General features: G+C 40.5%; 2 protein-coding genes and 1 long non-coding RNA gene across 3 annotated transcripts; all 3 read left to right on the plus strand.

Moving 5' to 3' along the window:
- The first annotated feature begins 3,962 nt into the window (after positions 1-3,962).
- On the plus strand, positions 3,963-10,741 carry dpagt1 (dolichyl-phosphate (UDP-N-acetylglucosamine) N-acetylglucosaminephosphotransferase 1 (GlcNAc-1-P transferase)). The gene is made up of 9 exons (XM_049592510.1): positions 3,963-4,442; positions 4,574-4,694; positions 5,096-5,309; positions 7,210-7,356; positions 7,573-7,657; positions 7,779-7,967; positions 8,073-8,160; positions 9,800-9,955; positions 10,056-10,741. The coding sequence occupies exons 1-9, from the start codon at positions 4,276-4,278 to the stop codon at positions 10,119-10,121; spliced, it is 1,233 nt and encodes a 410-aa protein (XP_049448467.1). The 5' UTR covers positions 3,963-4,275; the 3' UTR covers positions 10,122-10,741.
- A 5,431-nt stretch (positions 10,742-16,172) lies between these two features.
- Positions 16,173-21,878, plus strand: LOC125898904 (histone H4 transcription factor). The gene is made up of 9 exons (XM_049592951.1): positions 16,173-16,648; positions 16,827-17,053; positions 18,407-18,518; positions 18,619-18,771; positions 18,879-18,956; positions 20,365-20,485; positions 20,588-20,726; positions 20,822-20,946; positions 21,043-21,878. The coding sequence occupies exons 1-9, from the start codon at positions 16,489-16,491 to the stop codon at positions 21,359-21,361; spliced, it is 1,434 nt and encodes a 477-aa protein (XP_049448908.1). The 5' UTR covers positions 16,173-16,488; the 3' UTR covers positions 21,362-21,878.
- A 4,155-nt stretch (positions 21,879-26,033) lies between these two features.
- On the plus strand, positions 26,034-27,034 carry LOC125898469 (uncharacterized). The gene is made up of 3 exons (XR_007450631.1): positions 26,034-26,187; positions 26,271-26,471; positions 26,646-27,034. It is a non-coding gene; the product is annotated as an uncharacterized LOC125898469 (long non-coding RNA).
- The last annotated feature ends 248 nt before the right edge of the window (positions 27,035-27,282 follow it).

Genomic DNA, 27,282 nt, shown 5'->3' on the forward strand with positions numbered 1-27,282 from the left:
TTTTCATTCAGTCATTCAGACTTTTATTTAAGACTTGGGAAACCCATTGAAGGAGACCCATGAACAAACAGTTAATACGCAAACAAACTATCAATTAAACACAGAAATGAAATCATTCAAAACAACAATAACAATAAATTGAGCTCTAGAAGTAGAAATACAGGGTGATAAACATGCTAAGGTGTAGATGAACAGTTTAAAGCATGCACACTCAGCTAACCCTTTGAAACCAAGGCAAACTGGCTTGATTTCTTTTAATACACAGGAAGAGGGCAATCAGCAATGAAAGAGGAAATACCCAAAAATAGCAAAAAATTATTAAAAAGAGAAAATTAAAAACAAGAAAATTAGTTTAAAAAAAACCTGAAAACAAACAAACAAGAAAATGACCTGGAAAAAGCATTTAAAAATTATAATAATTCTGTAACATAATTTTTAAAATGTAATAATAATAATAATTATACATATAGTTTTCTCTGTTGTTGTTGTTTTTTTAGTTTTTAAAATTTATAATTTTCTAAATCTATTTTTTTAAATATAGTTTTTTCCCTTTTTTCACTTTTCTACCTAGTTTTTTGTTTTGTTTTGTTTTGTTTTGTTTTGTTTTTATAATCTCTGATATAATTTAATTTAATTTAATTTAATTTTTATTTTATTTTATTTTATTTTTTATTTCGTAGCTCATTGCCTTTTCCCCGTGTTTTTTAAAGAAGTCACACCAATTTGCTTTAAAAGTTTAAATACTTCCAAAAAGTGATCCAGGTTCAAAGGGTTAAACAAGATCATAAATAAGGCACTGAAACAGCCACAATGGTGGCAGAGTGTCCAAGTTTAAGGACTTTTGCAGATTATCCCATGTATAAGGAGCACTGTAAAAGAATGATATTCTTCCTAGTTCAATTCTGATTAAGGGAATATGAAGCAACAACCTGTTGTGTGAACGAGTGCCATGATTAATAAGGTCAGAGTTGAAAAGTATGTAATGTAGGGTGGAAGCATCTGCATTAAAACTTTATAAATGAACACATACCACTGCTGTTCCTGCCTCACAGCCAAATGTGGCCAGGCAATTTTATTAGTTCATGGTATGTTTGTGAATCTGGTTCTGCATTATTAGGGACTGTTCTTTACTTGTCAGAGGACGGGGGTAGCTGACTTTGTTTTTCATCACTAAACGTGTGAATGTTTGTTTACAAGTTGTTAGAACTCATAAGTCATCTTTTAAAAGGAGTAGATAATTACCGTAAGCTAGCTTGGGTTCTGTTAACATAGCTAACTGCTAACGTGTTTGGTTAAAAATGAAAACAACCAATGAAATGTTACATTTAATGTCTCTGAGGGGTGAACAGGGGGAACTTTCCAGACACGTGTTCTGGGCAACAACAATAAACCACCAATTCATCTGGTTTCTTTGAGTGTGGTGACCCATTTATTTTCACATGTGCTCAACTCACACAGGTAAAATATTGTATGTTAATCTCATGTAGGTTTCTGCAGTTTCTGAGTCAACCACAGGTTAGTGTCCATTCAATAGTTCAGTGTCCAAGTTTCCATCCATTAATTCCAGTTTCCACCCTACAAACTCTTCATGCTGTCACACTTAACACAGTCAGAAAAATGGTTTGTTTCTCATCATCTGCACCTTACCTATATTACCTGGGTGTTCTAGTGCACCAAACAATGAAACAACAAACAATGAAACTGTATTTAAATTAAGTCACCATTAGTTAAACATGAATCAAAACAAATATTGTGACTCTAACACTCCCTGGTTAACCCATCTTCAGCATGTCCAGAAATACCAAAGTAAGGCTTATACAATACAAGACCATCCACAGAGCACACATCACACAGCGCAAGATGCACATAATGGGATTTGCTGCATCAGACGTGCACTCAGTGTACGCTCAGTACAACTGACAACTACCTCCATGCACTCTAGCACTGTCCACCAATGCAACATCTCTGAGGAGAAGTAACCACCACGTTGTCCTTATTCCTTGCTTGTAATATCCCATTATCCCCCTCTGTTTGCATCCTCAGTGATCTGGATATACTCGACACATGTTCAATACAAATCATTATACAAAGCCCCCACTGATGGCCCCAACTATTGCAGAGAAAACAATACTAGTACTGAACTGGAAAAGTAGGAAGAAAATCAACCCCTCACAATATGAGTTAATGCCACAACCCCATATGTAAGCATGCAACTGCGGAAACGTATGTGTGTGTGGGAATGTGTGTAAATAGAAAGAATCTATAATACTAAACTAATCCCATCCTGCAAAACTTGTCTGAAATGTATTCAAACCCAAACAGACCATGCCCTACAGTTATTTACCTCCCCACCTCCCCTCTGTTTCATCTTTCAGTTTGCTTCTTTCTTCTTTTCTTTCCTCATACATTGTCCTCTGTTGCTCATCTAAACCATTTTATATTTGCCAGTCAGTAACATCTGTAAAGTTATTCTGCCTTTCTTTCTTTGCTTTTATATTTATTAGCATGTCCACACTGTCAACATGTGTGTGCACTAATTGATGAATAAAGGGATATTAAAGAAAAAAAACCTAACTAATAACTATTAGATTTTTTTTAAACTTACCATCTGATGTTTGAAAGTTAAAAGTTAAAGAAGAAATCAAAAAAGCCTCAGTTTTGCCCTCTTTTAATGCCGGCTAGTCAGTTTGTGCAAAAAGGTTATTTTTAAATGAGACATAGAATGAAGTGATTTTGATAAAATATATCTTTGCTCCTTTTTTGTTTTTCTTGACAGAAGTGTTCATCTCACATGATGTGTCCAAGGACCATCAGAAATTTCAAATCCGATTATAATTTCTTTTTTTTTTTGTACTGGCTATAGTAAATAGTGTAATTTCACCAGTTTTTATTGTTTTGTAATTTTCAAATTTATTTATTTATTTATTTTTTAAGAAGCCTTCTGCTGTCAGAGCCATGGTTTGGAAGGCATATTTTCTTTAAAAATCAGCGCTGAAATAAATATATAATATAGCCATTTAAATTTGTATGCCCCTCCACTGAGCCAAAATAAGTGCTTGAAAAAATGATTTGACATGCCTTCCCCTTTTTGCAACATTTTTTTTTAGATATATTTTTTGGGGCATTTTGACACAGGTTGGACTCGAGCACGGGCCGCTGCAACAACAGCCTTGTACATGGGGCGCCTGATGCCACTAAATCCAACATATTGTACCTTTCAGTTATGGATATGTACTTCTTCCACCACTGATCTGTATTTGGCCATGTTAAATAAAGTCAGGAATACAGGCCTACCTCTTCCCACTGACACTGTCAGGATGGTAGTTTTTAATTGAAGGTGGTTGTTGTTGTTTTAATTCAGATGGTACATTGCTTTCTAAATATTTCCACAGTCCCCTTTGTTGTTGATGTTTTAGCTTTTAAAATTGTAGGATAAATTATTAAGAAAGAAAGAAAGAAAGAAAGAAAGAAAATATATGCTCTAAAAATTATTATTATCACTATTATTATTATTATTATTATTATTATTATTATTATTATTATTATCATTATCTATGTAACATTCTTAGTTTAAACAACAGAGTGTAACAGCTGAAGTGTACAAACACAACATAGAGCCAGGGCGATTTAAAAAATATTTTTTTGGCAACAGATGGCGGAAGTTCACTGTACTACTGTCATGCATACTGTCATGTCAACCAAAGAAGAAGATGTCACTTCCGTGTCAACACTGTTTTGACAGGAAATTGTTAAAGATAAATGCTTCCATGGTTTGTTTACATGAGCAAGATGTAGAGAAACAACTGTCTCAAGAAAAGTACCAAACATAGTAATATTGTGTAAAAAGACAACACATTTTATACATTCATCAAATAATTCATTTAATGCAGCAACTATTTCCACATAAAAATTTCAAGCGTCTCCGATATTTTAAATAACGTTTTATTTTGAAGTTTAACCGGAAGTGAAACCACCTCCTAACATCCGGGACTTGACGGTTAAACTGATAATCAGACGTGGAGTTTGACAAGCAGGCTGTTAGCAGATATTAGCACCAATAACACGGAATGAAAGATGGTATGGATTACCGTTGCGACTCACGGACTTATTTTTCTCTGACACCGGAAGCGCGGAGATGTATTTCGCTTTAGAATAACGATATGACATGTTTTTACCTCCGTGAGGACAGCCACAGCTCGTTCATCGATCGCCCGAGGGGGCAACATTAGATTAGCGACAAACCTGGTTTGATCTGTCAGAAACGGAGCCACAGAAATGCCTGACAACATGTCACCTGTACCCGTCCTGCCGTTGGTGATTAACTGCTTCCTGTCTGTGCTCGGCTGTATGGCCACGTTAAAACTCATTCCTGCTTTCAAAGACCATTTCATCTCAGCCAGACTGTACGGAATGGACCTAAACAAGACGTCCAAGAAGGAAGTGTGAGTCTTTGCCCTATCTCTCTTATGATGCGGTATCCTTGATATCATTTTAGGTTAAATACGCCTAGTTTAAAAGTCAGTCCTGACCTCATTCTCATCCTGTTTGTCTTTCTGGTCACCCCTCTTTGCAGCCCAGAGTCCCAGGGAGTCATCAGTGGGACGGTCTTCCTCATCATCCTCTTCTGCTTCATCCCAGTGCCTTTCCTTAGCTGCTTTGTAGGAGATCAGTGCATGGGCTTCCCACATGATGAGGTGGGTAGGGTGATGGATAGTACTCCTGTGAACTGTAAAGTTTTCAATTAATAGCCCGGGCTATTATTTACTTAAAGCACTGAAATCGACAGGCCTATATTTGGGACAGGCCTTTAATTTCTTTCACACAAAAGTGTCTTTTGAATCTTTTGATCTATGGACCCTTAGGACTGAAGGAATATGAATAACTTACAGGGTAACTGAGGAACGGACACATACTTTGAGGTGGCCAACAACCTGGTTTTACACATCTGAAGTTCTATTAAAACAATGACCTGCTTGGCAACCAGACCAGGCGTCTAATTGAGACAGGCCTTTATTTGTCGAAATGTGTAGCCACGAAGGATGACTAGGCTTTTAATTGAGGTTTTAACTCAACTCTGTTCTTTGTTTTTCATCAGTTCGTCCAGCTGATCGGTGCTCTTCTGGCCATCTGTTGCATGATCTTCCTGGGCTTTGCGGATGATGTGCTGAACCTGCGGTGGAGACACAAGCTCCTGCTTCCCACCATGGCTTCCCTGCCGCTGCTCATGGTCTATTTTACCAACTTCGGCAACACGGTCATCGTGGTGCCAAAGCCCTTCAGAGCCCTGCTTGGGCTGCACTTGGATTTGGGTAAGTTGTTCAGTTGTTTGCAGCATTGTCCGGGTAGAAGGAGGCTAAGCACTGTAGGCCACACTTCTTCTACTTCAGTCACATCCTCCAGCACCTCCTGGGGGATCCTGAGGTATTCCCAGAGCAGGTAGGATATACACTGAACAAAAATTTGAAAGCAACACTTATTTTTGCGCCCATTTTGCGCAGGTTTGAGTTAAGGATCTAAGACTTCTTTTATGCACTCAATAGATTTATTTGTCTCAGATTTTGTCACAGATTTGTTAAAATCCTTGTCAGTGAGCACTTCACCTATTCCAAGATAATTCATCCACCTGACAGATGTGGCATGTCAAGATTCGTTCAGTGTCATTCTCGTGAATTTGGCAGCCAGCCTCATACCAGCTCAGGTCTCCACATCCACAGGGTGTTTGCATGTCCTTAAAAAGTCTTAAAATGTCACAAGAATACGGCCATAAAAGTCATTAAATAGTCTTAAATTTGAATTTGTGAGATCTTAACTACTACAAAAATCCATTTTTGTAATTTCTTTTTGTGAAAATGAGTGAAGTGTCTCAATGTAAAAGTCCACATTTCTAATGTTACAAATCTTTAAAAGATTATAATAATGTTATATTACTTCATACTTGTACTTACCTGTTGGCAAAATATAGATTGACCTAACTTACTCTAGTAACCATATTCATACATAACACCTACCTCTGCACAAAACCACATATATACTACTTGCCTTGAAATAAGTAAAACATGATTTGTCCAAAAATCTGTCCTAAATGTAGTTAAAGGGTGTCTGAATGGGTCTTAAAAAGCATTAAATTTAACTGTCTGATATCTGTAGACACCCTGCATCCAGCATCTTCACCCATAAGGTCGTCTTAAGCCTAGTTCACATTACACGATTTTCAGCCTGATTTTGCGTTGCGGAGACTATCTTAATCTTTTGAGTGTTCATACCTCGCGACGTGTGTTTCTGTCAGCGGGAGTCTCGCCAACTGCGTTACGACCTGTGTGTGCACACCACAAGATTTCTCCACCGAGCCCTCGCGACAGAGCCCCAGATAACGTGGTGATGTCACCAAACTTGGAGACGACACATCGTAAAGGCATGGATATTATTCCCAGTGTTGAATCAGATCTGCCTCCAGGGCCTGGGTCCAAACACAACGTGCTCTCGCGTGCCCAAAAGAAGTGACTATCATAACTTATTAGACAGATGTATATAGAGAAAGGTGACATTTAGAGAGCAAGCCCAAATAAGCAACTTCACTTTAGAAAAAAGCCCAAAGTCGTGGCTAATAAGCAGACCTGGCAAGTGGCAACCCCGTTGCCGGCTTGTCCTCCTCACATTTCTTCCGTCCTCCTGCGTGCTGACATGGGACGTATCCCTCCTCTCATTGGCTGATGCTCTTTCTCAGTCATGTCAGACTTCTCCAGTTTTCTAGCATGCCAGATATCCAGTCCCAGACACAGACGAGGGGGTGACCTGCTTGTAGGCTTGTTCACACATGAGGACTCGTTGTGGCAGACTATCTGCCGACTCACCTCCGATCCAAGGTGGCGCTCAAGATCCCCTGCGACGTCAAAATCGTGGTGAAAATCGTGTAATGTGAACTAGGCTTTAGACCATCCACCTGAACAGCCGAAGCAATAATTGTTTTGCACACCTGAAAAAATTCTGTACAAACCATTAGAAACCGTCTCAGGGAAGCTCATCTGCAGGTTGAGTCATTAAGATGGCAACTGCTCCCCTTTGATGTATTCTTCACTCAAATTTTTCTTCAGTGTATAATCCCCAGCATGATTTATGTCTGTGGTACCAATTTTTAACTGTGCGCCACTGAAAATGAGAGTAGCTGAAACATCTGTGTTCAGTGCTGATATGATTTATGATCTTTTGCAGGTATTCTTTACTACGTCTACATGGGAATGCTTGCAGTGTTCTGCACAAATGCCATCAACATCCTAGCAGGCATCAATGGCATTGAGTCGGGTCAAGCCCTGTTTATCTCCGGATCCATCATCATCTTCAACCTGCTGGAGCTCAGCGGTGTGTGGCCGTTTCCTTTGTCATCATCAGCATTACAGATCACTGCCTCCACGCTGCAAGTCATGAATATATTGGATACGGACAAGTTGATGTTAATTGAAAAACAATCATTTAAATGTGAAAATAGATACTGTGTGATTATAAATGTGGATGTTTACAGTGTACATCTTTGTGATTCATCTGACATTTGGTTTGTTTTATTATCTAATTTATCAGGAGATTACCGTGACGACCATGTTTTCTCCCTCTACTTCATGATACCATTCTTCTTCACCACATTAGCACTTTTTTACCACAACTGGTAAGTTATAACTATTACGAAAGGTTGTTTTATAAAAAGAAAAATTTATAAAATGCGAGAGGGGGTATACCACATGTTGGTGAAGCCGTATTCTGTCAACTTGCAACCTCTTTTGTCACAGGTACCCTTCATCTGTGTTCGTTGGAGACACTTTCTGCTACTTTGCCGGGATGACCTTCGCTGTCGTCGGCATCCTGGGACACTTCAGCAAAACAATGCTGCTGTTCTTCATTCCTCAAGTGGTTAACTTTGTCTACTCCTTGCCTCAGCTTTTTCACATCATCCCCTGTCCCCGACACCGGCTCCCCAGGTAACAGGCTTCAGATTTGTTCGTGATATCTTTTCACTCATTATTCATGCTGATTGTGTTCTCTCAATGACGGCCTTTGTCTGCCAATGTTACTGTCAATGAAAGGCTGAATCCAGACACAGGCAAACTGGGGATGAGCTACTCTAAATTCAAAAGAAAGGACCTCTCAAAATTAGGACACCTCATTCTGAAGGTAAAGCTCTTTCTCTTGTGTATTATCTTTTGAACAGATTGCTGAATTAGCTTGTCTAAACAGAGACAAACAGATTAGTGAAAAATTACACATTTTCCCAGAGCCTAAGGTTATGTCCTCAAATTGCTTGTTATGTCCGACCTAACAGTCGAAATCTCAAAGATACTAAAGGGACAGTGTGTAAGATTTAGGGGGACTTAGTGGCGTCTAGCAGTGAGGATTGCAGATTGCAAGTGTTCATTGTTCAGGAGGTTTTTATCAGGAGCCAAATAATCTGCAGTTTCAGATGTTTCATGTTCTCATATGCTGTGCAGCACCTGCTAATGTGTGCTCACCTTTTTTTCTCTGATAACATGTATGTGCTCACCTTACTTCTGATCCAGACGTTCAGGAGGTTTTTAGCAGGAGACAAATTATCCGCAGAGGTCTCCTCCTCACCAAAACAAACAGACCCAGGGATTGAAATTAGTAAAACACTGAATAAAGCAGTTTTTTTTTTGTTCAACAACAATCAGTGTTTTTCCAATGCTCATGTCACAGAGGGGCTGGGAACTCAAAGACTGTAAAAATAATGGCTGTAGCTATTGTGACGTCACCCACTGGTTTGCGAACTCCTGTTTTGAAGCCTCGAGTTTGGCATTACAGCTGTCGCCATCTTGGTTTTTTGGAGCCAGAAGTGACCATGCAGAGGCTGGTGCTGTGGAGGAGTGAGTGATGGATCTGTCTGAGAAGCAGAGGATACTATTAGTAGACAGCCTTAATGATTTGTAACTTTTAGCCTTTATAAAATGTTAACAGGTGAATTATATGCGGTCATGTACGGGGGAATTAGCTTTACCTATACTAGCCTATGTAGCCTGCCTATAGCTATACTAGCTATATATACTTGTACCAGGCTGTAAACATCTTTATTTCTGCTGTAAAGTTGGACATTTTAACATGGAGGTCTATGGGGATTGACTCGCTTCTGGAGCCAGCCTCAAGCAGCTGGTCAAAGGACTGCAGTTTTTGGCATTTCACATTTTATTTTATTTTTATTTTATTTCTTTTTTTCATATGTAGATTTTATTTTATTTTTTATTTCATTTCATTTTAATTTATTTTATTTATTTATTTTTTACTTATTTTATTTTATGTTATTTTATTTTATTTTTGCCTGTAGAAAGGCAGAAAATCCTACAGCTAGAGAATGTTTAGCAGTTTGGCTTGCAACTTTACTTAAAGATTAATGTTTTGCAAAATAAAATTAAACTAGAATACAAATTATTTCCTTATTTTTCAATCGACTAATTGCTTCTGCTCTATTCGTCTCAGTACAGTATCAGAACACAGCGGCATCATTTGATATAAAACATGTTTGCAGACTAGTTAGTATCACAGCCCGGTCTCTGATCTTGTTAAATTTTAATTAAATGCGTCAGATAATCAAACAGATTCGCCTTTTATATTGATTTCATTATATTACTACCTTCAAAAGGGAGATGTGTGCAGTGATTCAGTGCCCTTGTAGCAGCTTACCTATAAAAAAAAAGTGCATGTAGTGAGTGTTGGTCCAGGTGGGTAAACACATGTGAGGCAGTGGCCAGCTTCATGCTGTGTTCATTGGTTGATAACAATATGTCTCAATGATCCTCAACAGGTGGCAGAGTTATTAAAGCTACTAGAAGTGCGAAGAGGCCAGGAGGGAGATGATGATTTTATTGAGTGCAACAACATGACCTTAATAAATCTGGCACTGAAATTACTCGGTCCCACCCATGAGAGAAACCTCACAGTCATCATGCTCATCATACAGGTAAAACAAAGCACCTGCTGTATCAAAAATACCCTGGAATAATAATCATTTTGAGGAATCTGAGTGTTTCACTGGATGCTCATTTCCATGTCTTCCTCAGGTGATGGGCAGCGCAGTGGCTTTTGGGATACGTTATCATCTGGTGCGCCTCTTTTACGACGTCTAGACAGCTCTGCCAGAAAGAGGAGGGAATGCCGATGGAGAAAATATGATGTTGTTGTGGAACTATTTTACAGGCTCAATGGTTCGTCTGCCTTTTTAATAGATTCCATTACCTCACTGTTACTTTTCTGCCTCAGACTGTACCTGCAGTGCTGACCCGGTGCAACGTTCAAAGCTACATTTCATTTCTTAAAACATGTTCACATACAGTGTACAAGCATAAACTGCTCAGGGTCTGACATCAAGAGCAGTTCTGTATGTTATTCCCACAAAGTTTCAGTGATTACAAGCAGGAGGAAGTAACTGGGTTTTAATGATCTCGTGTGTCCACCGTGAAAGTATATTTTTGTACTTGGTTTTTTAAAGGAAAGTACAGTAAGTGGGGATGACCGAAAGTCACCCATGGCTGCCTGCTACTAAATTACTACCATTTGATAACAGATTTATAGATGCAGAAGTTCTCTAAAAATGATAAAAACATTCAAACAGCAGTTCATTGCTTGAATCTGCAGTTGGAAAATGTTTTCATTCACACTTCATTTTCCACGACTTATCAATCCATGCAACATTAATATATGAATTTATAAGTTAATGTAATTTTTTTTTTTTTTTTTTTTTTTTTAAACCTCTGAACAAACGCACATAGAAGGTCATTGTGAAGAAAAGCGGTGAAGACATAAGGAAGCTATAATTGATGACAGGGTATTAGGTGGAGACAGGTAAATAGACGGGATATTAGAACAGATAAAGTGAGATTATAGTGTATGGATTGTTGTAAAAGTTACTTAAGTGCTTTGGAAGGTAAAAGATCGCCTGATGAGGATAATGAGAATTGATTGTTTATACCTTTCTTGGTATTATTGGATACAAAGCTGTATTTTTATGACTGATACGCATTTTTCCGCCGTGAGTTCAGCAGACATCAATGTGAAGTAAACTGGCACTGGACTATTTTGTTAAGGAATGTAACTACAAGTGAGAAACTGTTTACTGTTGAGCAGGAAGCCTCAAATTGAGAAAATAAAATCTGCGAAAATTCAAATGTAGCAGTTTGTTATTTGCAATACGTGGTTTATGAAGTATGCAGGTTCTTAATCTGGTGTAGAAATACAAGTTTAAGTACTCCTACATTTGCAATGGTGTTATCAGCAAAATGCAGTAGTAGTAGTACCAGAAAATAAAAGGTTTTATAATCACCTGATTTTAGGTTATGACAGAGATGTTGATATTGGTGTATAGAAAGTCAAAAAAATTGCACCACAAAATGCCAATTTACTATTTTTTAAAGAATTTTATCGCCTTTTCAAATGCTCATATACAACTGCTTTATAAAGTGTGTTGGGTGTTTTCACCAGTAACACTGCATAAACTGTTGTGTATGGAAATGGTTAAGGCAGTAATTTTAATATAAATTTTGGAGGTGTTTTTTTTTTGTTTTGTTTTTTTAGAATGATAAAAACAATGCTAGATGAACTCATTCAAAAGCACATGCCCCATGCGTAGCACTGTCAGTCCTTATAACTTGGTGCAGGTGATGGCAGGAAGCATCATATTGATACTGATGTGGATTGATCAGGTTTGCAGCAAACCTGATGAAGCAATGGGCGAAACACATTTTTTGTAACATTTCAAATGACGACAAAATTAAAAGTAGCAATTCAGCCCTCTTGTATGCGGTGCATCTACTTATTTACTATTAAAAAAACTGCTTTTTTACAACAGGCGACCACGCACTGCTGTCTGCAATAATCATTAATCATAAATAAACATGACAAATTGCCATTATTATTACTACTGGTTATAGTGCAACAGTGTGTGTGTGGATTGTTCAAGTGGTGTTGAGATACCCCGGCAGAAGACGTCTCACAGGTGTATTCAGCTAACGTTTAAGGAGAACTATAACCATTTTTAAAATTCATACATGTTATTCCTGAGGTCTAAGACAGTCCAATAATATTAGTAAAAACAGCTCTCTTCCAAATCCAAAAACTAAAACTCAAATTTGTGATGTCACAGGATATAAAGTCTGACGCTGCTCCATAGACAATGAATTGGGAACGGTGTTATAGATGATACTGAGGGCACCTGGAGAAATGTTCTGAGTATATGGGTACATTTTCTGTTTCACAAGAGAGAACACGACATTAGAATAAAGCTCATCTGTGTATGAATAAAGAAAAACATTAGGTGGGTCGACAAACTCAGTCTTCTATTCATTGTCTATGGAGCAGCTCCAGACTTAAAGGGCCAGTGTGTAATATTTGGCATGGTTTATTGTCAATCTGAATCTGAATCTGAATATTCTACCCATTAATATGTTTATATAAGTGTATAATCGCTATAAAATAAAATTTGTTTGGTTTTCGTAGCCTTATAAATATGCTTTCATATATATATTAATAGCAAGGGCCTTGCTTTAGAGAGATCGCCATCTTGCGCCGCCATGTATGTACGGTAGACCGAGCGGATAATCCAGCCAGCCAGAGAACGCGTTTCACGTGTATAAATAAACCAACGAAGACAGCGGAAGGAAGGAAGAAGGAGGAGGAAACAGCAGAGAGTGTTAGTAGGTCGTTGATAGAGAGTAGTGAAAAGTTTTTTTTAGTTATAAAGTTTGCCAATGGACCACACTTACCACGCAACAGGAGAGAATGAACCCGAATCGTCATCTGCGAGGAAAAGAATCAGAATCAGAATCAGAAATACTTTATTGATCCCAGAGGGGAAATTATTTATGTTACAGGTGCTCCTTGCAAGAGAGGAAAGATACGTGAAAATATAAGAAATTTAAACAATAGTATTTACAAATATATAGTTAAATAAACAGGAATTATTAACAAACATAAACGGAAATAAATATATATATCTACATATATATATTGTAAACTGAACAAGATTATTTACACAAACAGAATATATACAGTCAGGGTGAATGGGGTTAAATTAGATTATTGCAGTGTGTGAAAAAGTCTCAGGGCCTCTCAGAGGGAGGAGTTGTACAGTTTGATGGCCACAGGCAGGAATGATTTCCTGTGACGCTCAGTGGTACATTTAGGTGATATGAGTCTCCCACTGAAAGTACTCTTGTGCCTGACCAGCACATGGTGGAGTGGGTGTGAGACATTGTCCAAGATAGTTCGTATCTTAGACAGCATCCTCCTCTCTGACACCACCATCAGAGAGTTACACTCTGTTCCCACAACGTCACTGGCCTTGCAGATGAGTTTGTTGAGTCTGTTGGCGTCCGCCACCCTCAGCCTGCTGCCCCAGCACACAACAGCATAGAGGATAGCACTGGCCACCACAGACTCATAGAAGATCCTGAGCATAGTCCGGCAGATGTTGAAGGACCTCAGTCGCCTCAGAAAATAGAGACGGCTCTGGCCCTTCCTGTAGAGAGCGTTAGTGTTCTTAACCCAGTCCAGTTTATTGTCAATGTGTACCCCCAGGTACTTATAGTCCTCCACAATGTCTACACTGATCCCCCTGGATGGAAACAGGGGTCACTGATGTCTTGGTCCTCCTCAGATCCACAGCCAGTTCCTTTGTCTTTGCCACGTTGAGCTGCAGATGGTTCTGCTCACACCATGTGACAAAGTTATCCACAACAGCCCTGTACTCATCCTCATCACCCTTGCTGATACATCCAACTATAGCAGAGTCATCAGAAAACTTCTGAAGATGGCAGTGCAATAGCTGAAGTCCGTGGTGTAGAGGGTGAAGAGGAAAGGAAAGAGGACAGTCCCCTGCGGGGCCCCGGTATTGCTGACCACTCTGTCTGACACACAGCGTTGCAAGCACACATACTGTGGTCTGCCAGTCAAGTAGTCTACAATCCAGGACTCTGGGGGGGGGGGGGGGGGGAAGGCGCAACTTCACTCCTTGTGATGCACCCTCTGCGGCGGTTTTCCTCCTGATGATATATCTCCCCAACGATGGTAGCACCGAATCCCATTCTGTGCATTCAGCCTCTCTTCTCGCCCGCTCAGCAGCAAACAGATGGAGTTCCTCATCTGTGTGCTCCGGCTCAAACAGGTATGGCTCTGGGTCTGTGTCCGCCACAAGAAACTCTTCAAAATCGCGTTCAAAGTCGTCTATTGCAGCTACTATAGTCCGGAGATATCGCTAGGCTAAATAAACAGCTGAGCTCTGTTTACAGGCTACGCAGTCAGTCAGTGTGCGGGCTGGAGATTGGTGGAGCAGAGAGGGGAGGGGGTCTCCACTTGGTATGGTAAACGAGTATGTGTGTATGAAGTGTGTCTGTTACGCTAGAAGATTCAGAGTTTGGGACGGAGTCTTTTACCCCCTGGAGTGTTACCGGAGTTTTTGGAGTGCTCAAATAAACTGACCTTTTTCCCGAACGCTCCTCTGGTCTCCTGCTCGTGAGGGATTCATTACAATATCGTAACATGATTTAGATTTCTAAATAAATATTCACCTCCTCGCTAGATAGACCTACTCCTGAAAAACTTGTGCGCAAGGCTTTTTGTCCCTACGAGGCCACCGTCATTTACCCGACAGGAGGGGTGAGCGAGTGAGCCCTGCAATCTAGAATTTGACCACTGATGTCACTGTTTTCAACCCATTTTACACACTGGCCCTTTAATACCCTATGACACCACAAGTTTGAGGCTCATTTATATTCCCTTTATGACAAAAATCATCTGTTTCAAATGTTACTGCTCTCATACTTCTTTGTGTCCTTTATGATGGCATAAATATAGCCAGTACATGACACTCGAGGGCAGAATCAAAAGTTTCACACAACAACAAACAAGATGACATAGATTTTATTTATTACCAGATACCACATGCCAAGATGCGCCTGTTCATTCCAATGGAGTTGCTCATCTGGTGCATACACCAAAACAGTTTTCTAGCTTCTTGGTTAACTTCCGTGGCATGCGGCCTACTGAATATGCACAGCAGTGTTTCTCCCACTGGCTCTGCCCTTGAGGTCCTCTTTGCCTCATAGACTTTACATTGTGATGATGTCCCAGATTTTTAAATCGTCTTTGTTGGCTTGAGGAAAGTTTTACAAATATAAGACCACCATGGCTCAAAAATACAGAATAGAAAGATTCATAATTGACTTTGTTCGCAGTTCAAGGTGTCCTGTCACCAGTTATACAGACGTGCCTTTTACAATGGTGGTTTATGCAGAAAATACTTTCTGGGCCACAGGAGAATTTTTTACTGTACTACTACTACTACTACTACTCCCACTAGTATTGAGTGAGCGGCCACTGGGAAACATTTGTTGTAAGGCTTAGTTGTTTTCCTGGGGGCCGAAGAAGTGGTCGTAATATTGTACCTTTAAACCAGAACAGCACTGTAGACGGCAGTGGCCTGTGCAGCCATTTTAATACGTGAGCCCTTACTTCTCTGGTTTCTGGCTTTGAGGGGCTAGCTCATGTTCACAAAAATTGATTAAACTTCCCTTGGCCATGGAAATAATATGTTGCAATTCCTAAATTCAGCAGCGCTCCCCTTTAATGTCTTTATGACATTACATTTGATAGGTATTTCACATGAATTTTGAGTTAGGTGTCATTGTGTTTTGTATGTCTGTACTTGCTCATTTAAAATAATAAAGGCCACCTCCTCACCCAATGTAAACTCTATGGCTATGGCCTTGAAAGTCATAATCTTTAAATTAAACTACAAATGACAAAGACATGTAGAGGTTAAAATATAACATTTTCTAAATGTAGTGGGGTGAAAATATAAAGTAGTGTGAAATAAACAACAAGTTCAAGTACTTTAAATTGCGCCTAAGTAAAGTATATAGGTAAAGTTTTGGAATGGGGTCGACAGATAATCGCTTTTTCCATTTATTGTGTAGTGCTTTGTCAGTGTGAATTTTTTTTAATTCTGTGTCAACTATGATTTTTACAGCAGACATATATCAGTTGTAAATATTGGCTATCGGTATCTCTATCTGTTTCATAATAATCGGTATCGGCATCGGCTCTGAAAAAAACCCATATCGGTCGATCCCTATTTTGGAGGCGGAACCATTAAAGTACACTTGTGTGACCGGGGAGACATTTGCGCGATACACAGCTCGCGGCCAGTACAATTCTTGTGTTGACATTACGCCCGCGCTTTTAAACAGCAATTTACTGTGTTGAAGCTCCTATTTAAGTCAGAATTTGATGCTCTTTAATGCTGTGTCGTTTGTCAAAGTGTTCCGGGATGATGTTTGTAGAAGTGTAACGTCAGCAGAGCCGGTAAATGTCAGACACTCAAAGCTAGCCGGTGTTAGCTTGTAGCCGGTGGATGCCGGGTGATACTCCAGCCTGGCTAACGGTTACAGCCTTAGTCTGTGGGTAAAACACACTACATTTAACCTTTATTGGCTCAGAGAGATGCCGCCTAACAAACGGATTCACAAGAAAACACTAAAATTGGACTGTGAATGGAGCTCGTGCCCGGAGTCGTTCAGTCGGATGGATAACTTCTGTAAGCATGCAGAGGGTCATCTCAGTGCTCTGAACATGGCGGAAGAGGACGAAGAGGAAACAGAAGGTGAGGAGTTTTCATTACCATAGTTCAGTGGATCTGCCTGTGACACTTTACTGCCACTCCAATAGTTATTGCTTCGTTTTCCATCCAATATTCTGCAGTGCTACCAAAAAGTAGACAATACACCAGCCCCCATTAAGGTGATGCCTTCTAATGCAAACTGTTTCCTTCTTGTGCAAAGGGGAGAGAAACTGTCTCTGGAAAGACTGTGGTTTCTGCTCTGTGGAGGGTGCTGAGGAGCTGCGAAGACATCTCTTCTTTCATTGTTACCATACTAAGCTGAAGCAGCTGGGTCAGCAGGTGCTTAATGCCCAGCCAGAAATTGGCACATGCTCCATCGGGTACCAGAACCGAAACATCATCCCTGAAATCCCAGACAATTTCATCTGTCTTTGGGAGGAGTGTGAGGTAAGTCTGGCAGAGACAGCTGCTGCTGCTGCTGCTGCTGCAGTAAAGCAAGAATACTTAGATGAGTGGAGAGTGTTTAACCCCCTTACTTACATGCAGGTGCCAGCTGAATGTGCAAGGTGTGGTAGTCAGTATGAAAAGCATTAATAAATAGGCTTAAAGGTCCATTGTGTAGGATTTAGGGGGATATATTGGCAGAAAGAATACAATATAAGTACCAATATAATACGTTTTCTGAAGTGTGTAATCACCTAAAAAAAATGAGCATGGTAAATGGACCTGCACTTGTATGGGACCTTTGTAGTCTTCCAGTCACTCAAAGAGCTTTTTACGCTATGAGTCACATTCACCCATTCACACACACATTCACACACTGGTGGCTGAGGCTACCATACAAGGTGCCACCTAACACACACACACACATTCACCGGGATCAAATTGGGGCCCAGTATCTTGCTCAAGAATACTTTGACATGTGGACTAGAGCAGCTGGAGATTGAGTCTGATACGTGGATGACCCGCTCTACCTTCTTGTGTTCTGCTTGTGTTGTGTTTCCATTACTTTAGAATAAGTCCTGTCCTGTCCTGTCCTGTCCTGTCCTGTCCTGTCCTGCCTAGGGAGCAGGTCCTCGTTTATGGAGATTGCCATGCTGGACCGCCATGTAGCCATGAACAGACAAACCAAACACTGGCTCTTGATAGGGTCTTTCACATTTTCACTTCAGCCACCATAGTTAGCAGCCCCTCCATGACGAGCAGCATTGAAAAAACACTGCTTTTTGTTTGTTTGTTTGTTTGTTCTTTGGTTTAAATCACTGGACCCCTTTGTTTTGGAGAGGAAGAGACATCCATGGATGATTAGGCTCCTAGTAAAAAAAAAAGTCCTGAATGTCTGGATCTTATGTTATCAGAGAAAAAAGGTGAGCACTCATTAGCAGGTGCTGGGCTAGCGGCCTGTCTACGAGGGTCACTCTGCATCAGAGAAAAACTGATTTGTAACATAAAAATGTTTTACCCACCTGGGTTTTAACACCTTGGGTTGGTGAGGAGGAGACCTCTGCGGAGAATTTCAAGTCAGGAGAAGTTTCAGGTGGTTGGAATCTGCAATACTTAACACTAGATGGCACTAAATCCACCAAGTATTGTACACTGCTCCTTTCATACAACAGTTTGTGAGATTTTGTGCAAATCATATAAGAAGCTAACCCTTGTAAGGTACACACAGTTGACATAATGGGAGGATTTCTGTCTTTCATTTTTTCTTTTCTGTCTTTGAAATAAGAATTTAAACACTGAATTTAAAACAATCTTTAACTCTAAATATTTCTGACTGTGTGTTTCTTCTTTCTAAAGCAACCACCCTATGAAAACCCGGAGTGGTTCTATCGCCATGTGGAGATGCATAGCCAGTGCATAGATATACCAGCAGGAGACTGTGAATTCCCAATACGCTGTGGATGGAAAGGTGTGTAATTTAACACACCTTGAGCAACTTGAGCACACTTTCTGCCTTGTGTTCAAAATGTAGGGTTGTTGAGTCCAAGTTCTGAGCCTGTCTTTCACAGATTGCGAAGCCACTGCTAAAGGGCGTCCTAAGCTTCGGGAGCATCTGCGCAGCCACACCCAGGAGAAGGTTGTGGCATGTCCAGGCTGTGGGGGGATGTACGCTAACAACACCAAGCTGTTTGACCACATCATAAGACAGAGCGCCATGGAAGGTAAAAACTTGTCAGAATTATGATAGGGAGCTTAGTAACAGTGTTTGCAACAGGTTCAGATTTGACCATCTTGTAATTCTTGCTTTGTGTGCTTATGTGCGCTGTAGGTCAGAGATTCCAGTGTTCTCACTGCTCCAAACGTTTTGCAACGGAAAGACTACTGAGAGACCACATGAGAACCCACGGTCAGTCATCCTGCTGTCAGTGTTACCAGTTGTTATTCCCATGTACTGGGAAGAAGGAGTTCAAAGACCATACTGCTCTTTTTGCATGTGTGAAGCAAAGAATTTGAAATGGCACACAGTAACAACCATTTTCCAAATCCTGCCTTACATTTTCAGATTGATTCCTACTTGCATGAAGTGGTTTCAATTCCTGTACAAAATGAAACTTGAAAATAGATAGAAACATATGATATAGTAGTTATTCCACACAACATAGTCCTTATTTGTTTGTTTTTGGTTTTTCTTTTCTATTTGTGTCCATCTACGGTCCAACCCTCACCTTAAAAACCTCCCTGAATGTGACTGAATGGAAGTGACAAGAGCTAAAAAGTGTGTCTTGCTGACAGACACACTTTCTCTGACTTAAATTCTTTCTGTAATAAAAGGGGAAATTGGGGAAATAATAATTTGTTTTTCAGATTTTTAACTAGATGGTGAATCAGGCAACAATGTATGTCTAAAACTTGGGAGTAATACACTTGAGAATAATCTCATATCTGTCTCGACTCCAGCCTTAAAGTCCACTGATGTTGTGATGTATCAGATCAGTCCGATTAGCTGCTGGGTTTCGCATGTCCAGTTAATAACTGACACCCTACTGCGGGCACGTCGGCCGATACAAAAACTTCTAAGAAGGCTGCTCTTGTGTATCCTTGCTCATTGCTCCTCAGAGATCCTTCCTTATTCCCAGATCCTCGCTCCCTACAGAAGAAATAAGACCTTTGTAACGGCCTTCAAGATGCCGCACTGTAATGTACGAGGATCAGTGAGCAAGGAAATGTCAAATAAGAGACGTGTGATGCAGCCACAAACTCCATCTAAAGTCTCTACAGCTGTAAAAGCTGACCGCCAGCTGATCCAGCTGTGATCAGCTGCCGGCATCATCACAAACAGACGTGCTTCAGACTAAACGTCTCATTTCTCAGAAAACATATTCCCTCGTTTCCTCTCTTTGCATGCTTTCCGTACGTCTTTCAATGCACCCCCAGTGGGAGGGATGAAGATGTAAGTCAGGGAAACATGGTGGGAGGGTGGATTGATGGTTACCCACCCATAAACATTAGTAAGCCTCTGCTCTGTGGACCCCTCTATTCTATAAGCACATTGCTAAGAACTCCCTGTGATAGATGTCAGTGTTGCTATAGCAACAGTGTCAAATTTTAGAATAAATTATTTCACCAGGATTTCTTGGCCTGACACAAGCATAAGTAAAAATAGGCCTGTACCATGTCTATTTCTGACCACACTGACCATGTGATACACTTTGGTGCCCGAGCGAATGAGGGAATCCTTTTGACAACAAACAGCTCTGCAGTATTATTAGATGATTTAATCTCATCGCTGGTTTGTCTTTCTCTTGTTGGTACAGTGAGCCACTACAAATGCCCGCTGTGTGACATGACTTGTCCGTCACCCTCCTCGCTGCGCAACCATGTGAAGTTCCGCCACAGTAACGAGAAGCCGTACAGCTGTGAATACTGCGAGTACAGGTTTCTATCCTCTGACCCTGCAGCAGTGCCAAACAAGATTAAGCTGTTATAAACACACTTGAATTATTCCTAACACTCCTTCACATGATTTTGTATTTGCAGCTGTAAGAATCTGGTAGATTTGCGCAAACACCTGGATACACACAGCAGCGAGCCGGCGTTTCACTGCGACGTTCCTGGCTGTGGCTTCACCGCTCGAACTCTCATCACCATGAAGATTCACCACAAAAGAGAGCATGAGGTGAATGGGTGAATCTTTCAAATGATTGTTTTTACGCTCATGTAGGGAGTTGTAATGTTACTAACGGTTCTCTAATGTTTCCTCTCCATCATCAGGGGAAGTTTGTAGCTCGCTACAAGTGCCACGTGTGTGATCAGTGCTTCACCCGTGGCAACAACCTAACTGTTCATCTGCACAAGAAGCACCAATTCAAATGGCCCTCTGGACACCCCAGGTTCAGGTAAGCCTTCCACTGACAAATCAATCAACCCAGTAATGTTGAATTTGAGATGTGCGGGGCGTTGCAGCACTGATGGCCTCATCATCACTCTGTCAGGTACAAGGAGCACGAGGACGGCTTCTTGCGGCTGCAGCTGATTCGCTACGAGAGTGTGGAACTGACAGAGCAGCTAATGAGGGAAAGACAAAGCAGGCAAGCAGATGAGGACGAGGACAGTGGCCAGACTGAAGAAGAATCCCTGGGGGCAGCTCCCTCAGAGCTGCAGGTAGAACTAAGAGGGGTGCTGCTGGAGGAGCAGAGGACTGAGGAGCCAACAGCCAGCGCCGAGGAGGGCGGTCAGGAAGAGGGCATGCTGTATGTTCTCGCTGGAGGTTTGTCACAAGCAGGGGAGGACCAGGTCATGCAGCAACTCTAGGATACTCATCAGCAGCAAGGAATGTAGGTAGTTTGACTGCCATGTATACATCATATACATAACAGGACATAATGTAGTCAGCTGTGTTGTTTCACAGATACATGACATATGACTGAAAACGCAAAACTTCTGAGCCTTTAATCTGGAGGCACTTAATAATGATAAATCAAAACATCTAAATGAAGGGATGTGTACTCCATGATAACTCATCTTGATCACAAGCTTATGTTAGGTAATGCTAATATCTGTTTGCAAATGTTGAGCACGTGGACAAACTGTTTCCCAGTATTTAATTATTTACATTTCACTCATTATACCTCATACTGTAACGCCTTTAGACAGATGGATACTAATGCTACACTGCCTAGTGGGTTGTCATCCTCTTTTTAATGTGAAGGCTGTGTCAAATTCAGAGGCACATCAGCCACATATTTTTGAAGGTTAAGGGATTGAGTCACAAGAATGGTGTGTTTTTTATTTATTTGGATAAATAAACTTTAAAAATCACGTTTAAAATAACTTGTTTTGTCTTATTTGGGTGTAACGGTCAGGGTTCTCACTCTTCTTCATGAACACAATTTTACAAGGACCCCTAGTAAACTTCCACAGACACAAACAGAACTGTAGGAAAATGTAGTTTAAATGTTTATTATTATCCAAAAAAACAACAACTGTACAACTACAAATATCAGTCAGGCACTGGCTTTCAAGCACAAGGGGCCTGAGGGGGATTCTACTATGAGTCTGCTCTTAATGCATTTGATTCTAAACTTAATTTTGGATGCAAGTCTGAAAAACAGTGCGGCAACTGAAGTATGTAGGTATATTCTTTTTACGCCTTTCAGCACCACCCATTAATATAGCCTACTTTAATACAAGTCTTTCAATTCAATCTATCAGTAGCCTTCTTAGCACAATAGCCTCCAACACAATGTTGATTACTGCTGAAGTTGAGCAATTAGCTGATACTGTTGAAATTTGTTTTTGTGAAATGTCTCTGTGCAAATTAACATATAGTACTGGCTTAAAATGTGGATGACAGTTGTTGAAGAAGGACTCGGGGTTGATCTACAGCCTTGCGGGATATTTACTGAAGACACAATATACAGCTTCAAATACAGCAACAATGAGACAGCCCCATAGAGCAGCTCACTAAACATTCTTATACTCCGTGTGTGTATATGTGTGTGATTTCCTTCCATTTCCAGAACTTGCGCTTATTTTATCTCAATACTTGCTGTTTTACCACAACTTGTTCCTGCCACCGATATCTGTTTCCCATCACAATGTTTCACCATCACAATGTTTTCCAGGTCATCCTGTTCTAAGACTTCTCCCCAGAGTGAGACTATTCAGGGTTGCTCAGTTTTAGTAAAAATGTTTTGCTTCTAACTTGAATTTTAAGGGTCAAGTATTTCTAGGCCTTTTCGCCACCACACAGTTAGCCACCACTCTAAGTGCACTCAAGTTTTGTTTTAAGCTTTTGGTTATCCAGAGTGTTCACAGAGCACTCCTGACACTGTCGATCTGCGAACACGAAGCAGTAGAGCTCCCAGAGTGGGGGAGTGACAATCAACAGTTGGTTAATATGTTCAACAAGAAGCATGCCCCGTACTTTCTAACGACCATGCTCTACTTTCAGACCAGTTAGAACAAAACCAAAGTGTGCACTGGCGCTCTGAATGACAACTGAACATCCTGGGCTCCTTATGTCAGTTGCTCCATGCCAGTATTGCAGTGGCTTACAATTTAAAAGTTTTAGAGAGGCACGTTTGAAACGTGTTAAATCACACTGTCACAGGGCGCCCACTAGCACATCTGTTAGAGCAGGCGCCCCATTTACAAAGGCTGTGTTCGTACCGCAGTGACCGCAGGTTAGATTCCGATCCATGGCCCTGTGCTGCATGTCAACCCCCCCTTTTCTCCAACTTCCACACTATAGCGGTTCTATCAAATTAAGGCAAAAAAGCTCCCCAAAATGTATTTGAAAACATTCACACTGTCACAACGTTATTTTTCTTGCCCCACTTGAAAGGATTTTATTATAAACAAAGAAATTCCATGACTTTTCCTAAACTTTCAGTGACTTTCACTAATTCCATGACTTATCCAGGCCTGGAAAATAACATAAGATAAGCACTAAGATAAAACTTTATTGATCCCACACCGGGGAAATTCAAATTACAGCAGCTCAAATAGTACAGATAGAAGAGCAAGTTGAACGGCAATAGAATACTTAGAGAATAAAGATAAAATACAAAAAGATATATACACTATATTCACCTTTCACTTATGCACATATGGTATGTATATATGAATATATGTATGGGTATATATTGACAGCATTGCAAAGACAGATACCATAGAGAGACCTACTGCAAAGAATATTAGTAGCAGATATTCTGCAGTGAGGGTCACATTGAGGAATAAATAAATGAATATGAGATTTTAAAATTCCATAACCCTGGGAGCCCTGCATGGTGCACAAAATTCTGTTCCATTATTTTCAACAAGCCATTGAAAGAGAATTGTTTTTATTTATTTTTAATATGACTCACAGGTCACTACATCGATAGTATCCACCATCTGTACTTCCATTCTGGCACCCCCCACTAAATCTAACCACTCTACTGCAGCTCTGTTTTATGATTAAATCGGGCTCTGCCAGACTGGACATTTTATTGATCTAGATGTATTGACTGAGCTCTTGGACAAACAGATATTGGGTGACTGTAAACTGAAATGTTGTTGCTGTAGTATTATCGACTATAAACGTTCATATACTTCTTACGCATGAGATCTGAAATGTTTGTACTCACATGGCAGAACTGTCTGGGTAGACTATGTGAAGGCACACTTCTACTGTACTCCATGAGAGAATGTCCTATGATTTTAAGCTCCAAGAATATGTACATACTGCATATTTTTTGACTCTACTACTCAATAGCATGGCAATATGAGTGCATTTAAACAACCAAATTACTGCTTTTCATTAATCTACCCCTCACATTTCAATCTCCTCTTCCTTGTTTTGCTTTGATCTTAAGAAAAGGTCAGGTGATCAGGTGACTTGCATCATGACAAACCTGCAGCAGTGAGTCTTGTCTCAGCATGACATACAGTGCGTAGTGGCATTAGCCGTGTGTAGAAGATTAGGCAGCACCTAGAGCTTAGTTTAAGTGTTACTTACCAGCCACTCTCTGCTTCCTCACTCTGCAGTCAGTGAACTCAGCTCCACTGGGACAGCTCTTAATGGCCTCATGTCTGTTGAGGATGTATAGGATGTTGCTGGACAATAATATGGCTCAGTTTGCAGTTTTCCACAGAAACTGATTGCATCCAAAGAGAGGCACCATGAGGTTGTATCCGCTGCTGCTGCTGCTGTTGTTCGGTTCCTTCCAAAGAGCCTATTCTCAGTTGCCTGGATGGATTGGTGAGGTGGAAGGTAGTGGTAAGACCTCCTACAATACCAGTGCAATCTTCAAGACAGGATAACAGTATCATCTTTCCTATTATTGGCCTTGAAGCCTGAAAATATTTCCAGTTTGCATGCAGAAACTTTATGATCTTATCTATTATGTGAATGTTTGCCCAGTTGATGTGTATGAAAATAAGCTAATAAAACTTCTGCTGTAGGTGAGACAGAATGGTTCCCCGAACCAGATTTCATAGACGACATATATTGGACCGGGTCAGCGCCGGTGTGTTTTGGAGGCTGTAGGGCGCGACACCAGGAGCTGAGGAGAGATCCCTGTGGAGACTCGAGCTGCTGCTGGCTCGGCTACAAGTCCCTGTGCAGGGGTAAGGCTACCACAACAGTGATTGGCATTCTGTTGACGTTCGACAGCTGAGTTAGTTTTAGACTCTGATTTAAATTTTACTTAAATTTACTCCTCCATACATCTGTGCTGTCTGTTTTAATGCCCCAAAACAGTGGGACTCACTGCCTCTTGATAGCAGAATGGCAAGCTCTCCTTGTATTTTGAAAAGGAAATTAAAAAGACCTGTGATTTTGATCTGGCTTTTGATTTCAAGTAATATCACAGCCTTAGTTTGAAGTCCGTTCTTCTTCCCGAATGTGATACCTCAAGAATGCCTTGAGGGAATTTCTTCAAATGTGGCACTCATGGATGAACTGATTATTTGTTGGTCAAAGGTCACTAGGACCTCACAAAGCATGTTTTTGGCCAAAACTCAAGAATCCATTTGCTAATTATGACAAACAAATATCTTATTAAATAAATTGATGTTCTGCAAAAACACTGTTCTTGCCATTATTCAACGTCATAACTCAGGAACAGAAGGGGAGACATGTTTGGATACTGAATTGGTGACACTAATCTTGGGTGCCCACCTTGAAACTGTGCAATTCTAGATCTTCTGTGCTGCGGGGTTGAAGATGTGTTTGAAGCATCCATGTTTTAGAATTTGTAGCCTTTTATTTATTGATTTTCAATGTTTTATTGTTATAATATTCTAGTCTTGCAAAACTTGATTTATTGTCTTCATTCTTTATTTTTTTGTGAGGCAGTTTAGGCTGCATGTTTGTATGAAAGGTGCTACATAAATAAAGTTCAGTTAATTGGGGCAACTCTGTCTGATTATCCTGTTATGGAGCTTCGTGTCATGCTTTGCCTCTCCTTTGCTTTTTGTGCCAGTGAACTGTGGGAGGCCAGATGTAGACTACAATGGAGTGGTGTATGGTAACGACTGGTGGGTGGGCTCTGTGGTGCGGTACACGTGTCGCTCTGGCTTCATTCTGGTGGGAAGCCCAACCAGAACATGCCAGCCTAATGGCCTCTGGACCCCGAAACCTACCTGCCTCAGTGAGTCAACACTGACATGAAGATTTTACAATCCCTTAGAAACCTTTTAGCTCATCATGTGATTTCTCTCTACCTGTCTTCAGGAATGTGTCAGCGGGGACGCATTGAAGTCAGCGAGAGGGAACTTAATGGGACGTGTAACTCCACCTGCGCATACAAGAGCTACTTTGGCCCACCCAAACAAGGCTGCACTCGGATAGACAACTGTAAGAAGAAGGAGACTGGCTGGAAGCGGTTCTTTGCACAGTGTGTCCCTTGCATTTGTGACTGCGCTTTATCATGTGGTGAGTAGCTTTACTGCCACACTGTCAAGAATAAATAATGTAATGTGAGCATGTTGCAATGTTGTCTCAGTGCAAACACACTTGAATGTGGTTAATTATTGCTTTAAAGCTGAATTTGCAGCCTTTCTTTGAGGACGCCAATGCAAAGAACACTTCTGTTCTTTTTATTTTTAGCATCTACAGGATAAACTATGGAGAAAACACTATGTTGACTGTACAGTGAGACATCAGATGAAGACGAAATACACAGACAGCTTGCACGCCGCAGAGCCACGCTATGTTTTCGCTGCTTCATCCCATTGTGTGGACAAATCAGCCGACCGAAATCTGGATGTTTTAAGACATTAATGTAATCTCTCTGGCACAGCACACTAAAGCCAACAATTTCTCCTTGGATTTTATATACATACAAGATTTTACACTATGACAAGAAGATTTCAGTGCCTCAGGTTCAAATCCCTCTGTGAGTCAGTGGTGAATTATAAGCAAAGCTTAGTCAATCTGTGTGATGTAGGGTGGTGAAAGGGTCAGCGAAGGAAAGTGAAGTGAATTTTAAAACAGTCTCAGAGGCCGTGTCAGACTTGGGTCAAATAATTATTTAAAATACTTGTAATGAGGAGTTTACTCGAAGTGCCAGGTGGTGAGGTCTGTTTCTTGATAAGATGCTCAATCTGGGTAGGGAAATTACAGGTTTCGGTACATCAGACAGCATTCTCCAGTTGGTTAAATTAAAATGACCAAATGACCATTTGTATATTAATTACTCACCATGTTTTACACTGAGTTCAAGAGGGAAACTTTGTTTTTTCTC

This window comes from Epinephelus fuscoguttatus, linkage group LG12 (assembly GCF_011397635.1).
Source record: "Epinephelus fuscoguttatus linkage group LG12, E.fuscoguttatus.final_Chr_v1".
Taxonomy (NCBI): Eukaryota; Metazoa; Chordata; class Actinopteri; order Perciformes; family Serranidae; genus Epinephelus; species Epinephelus fuscoguttatus.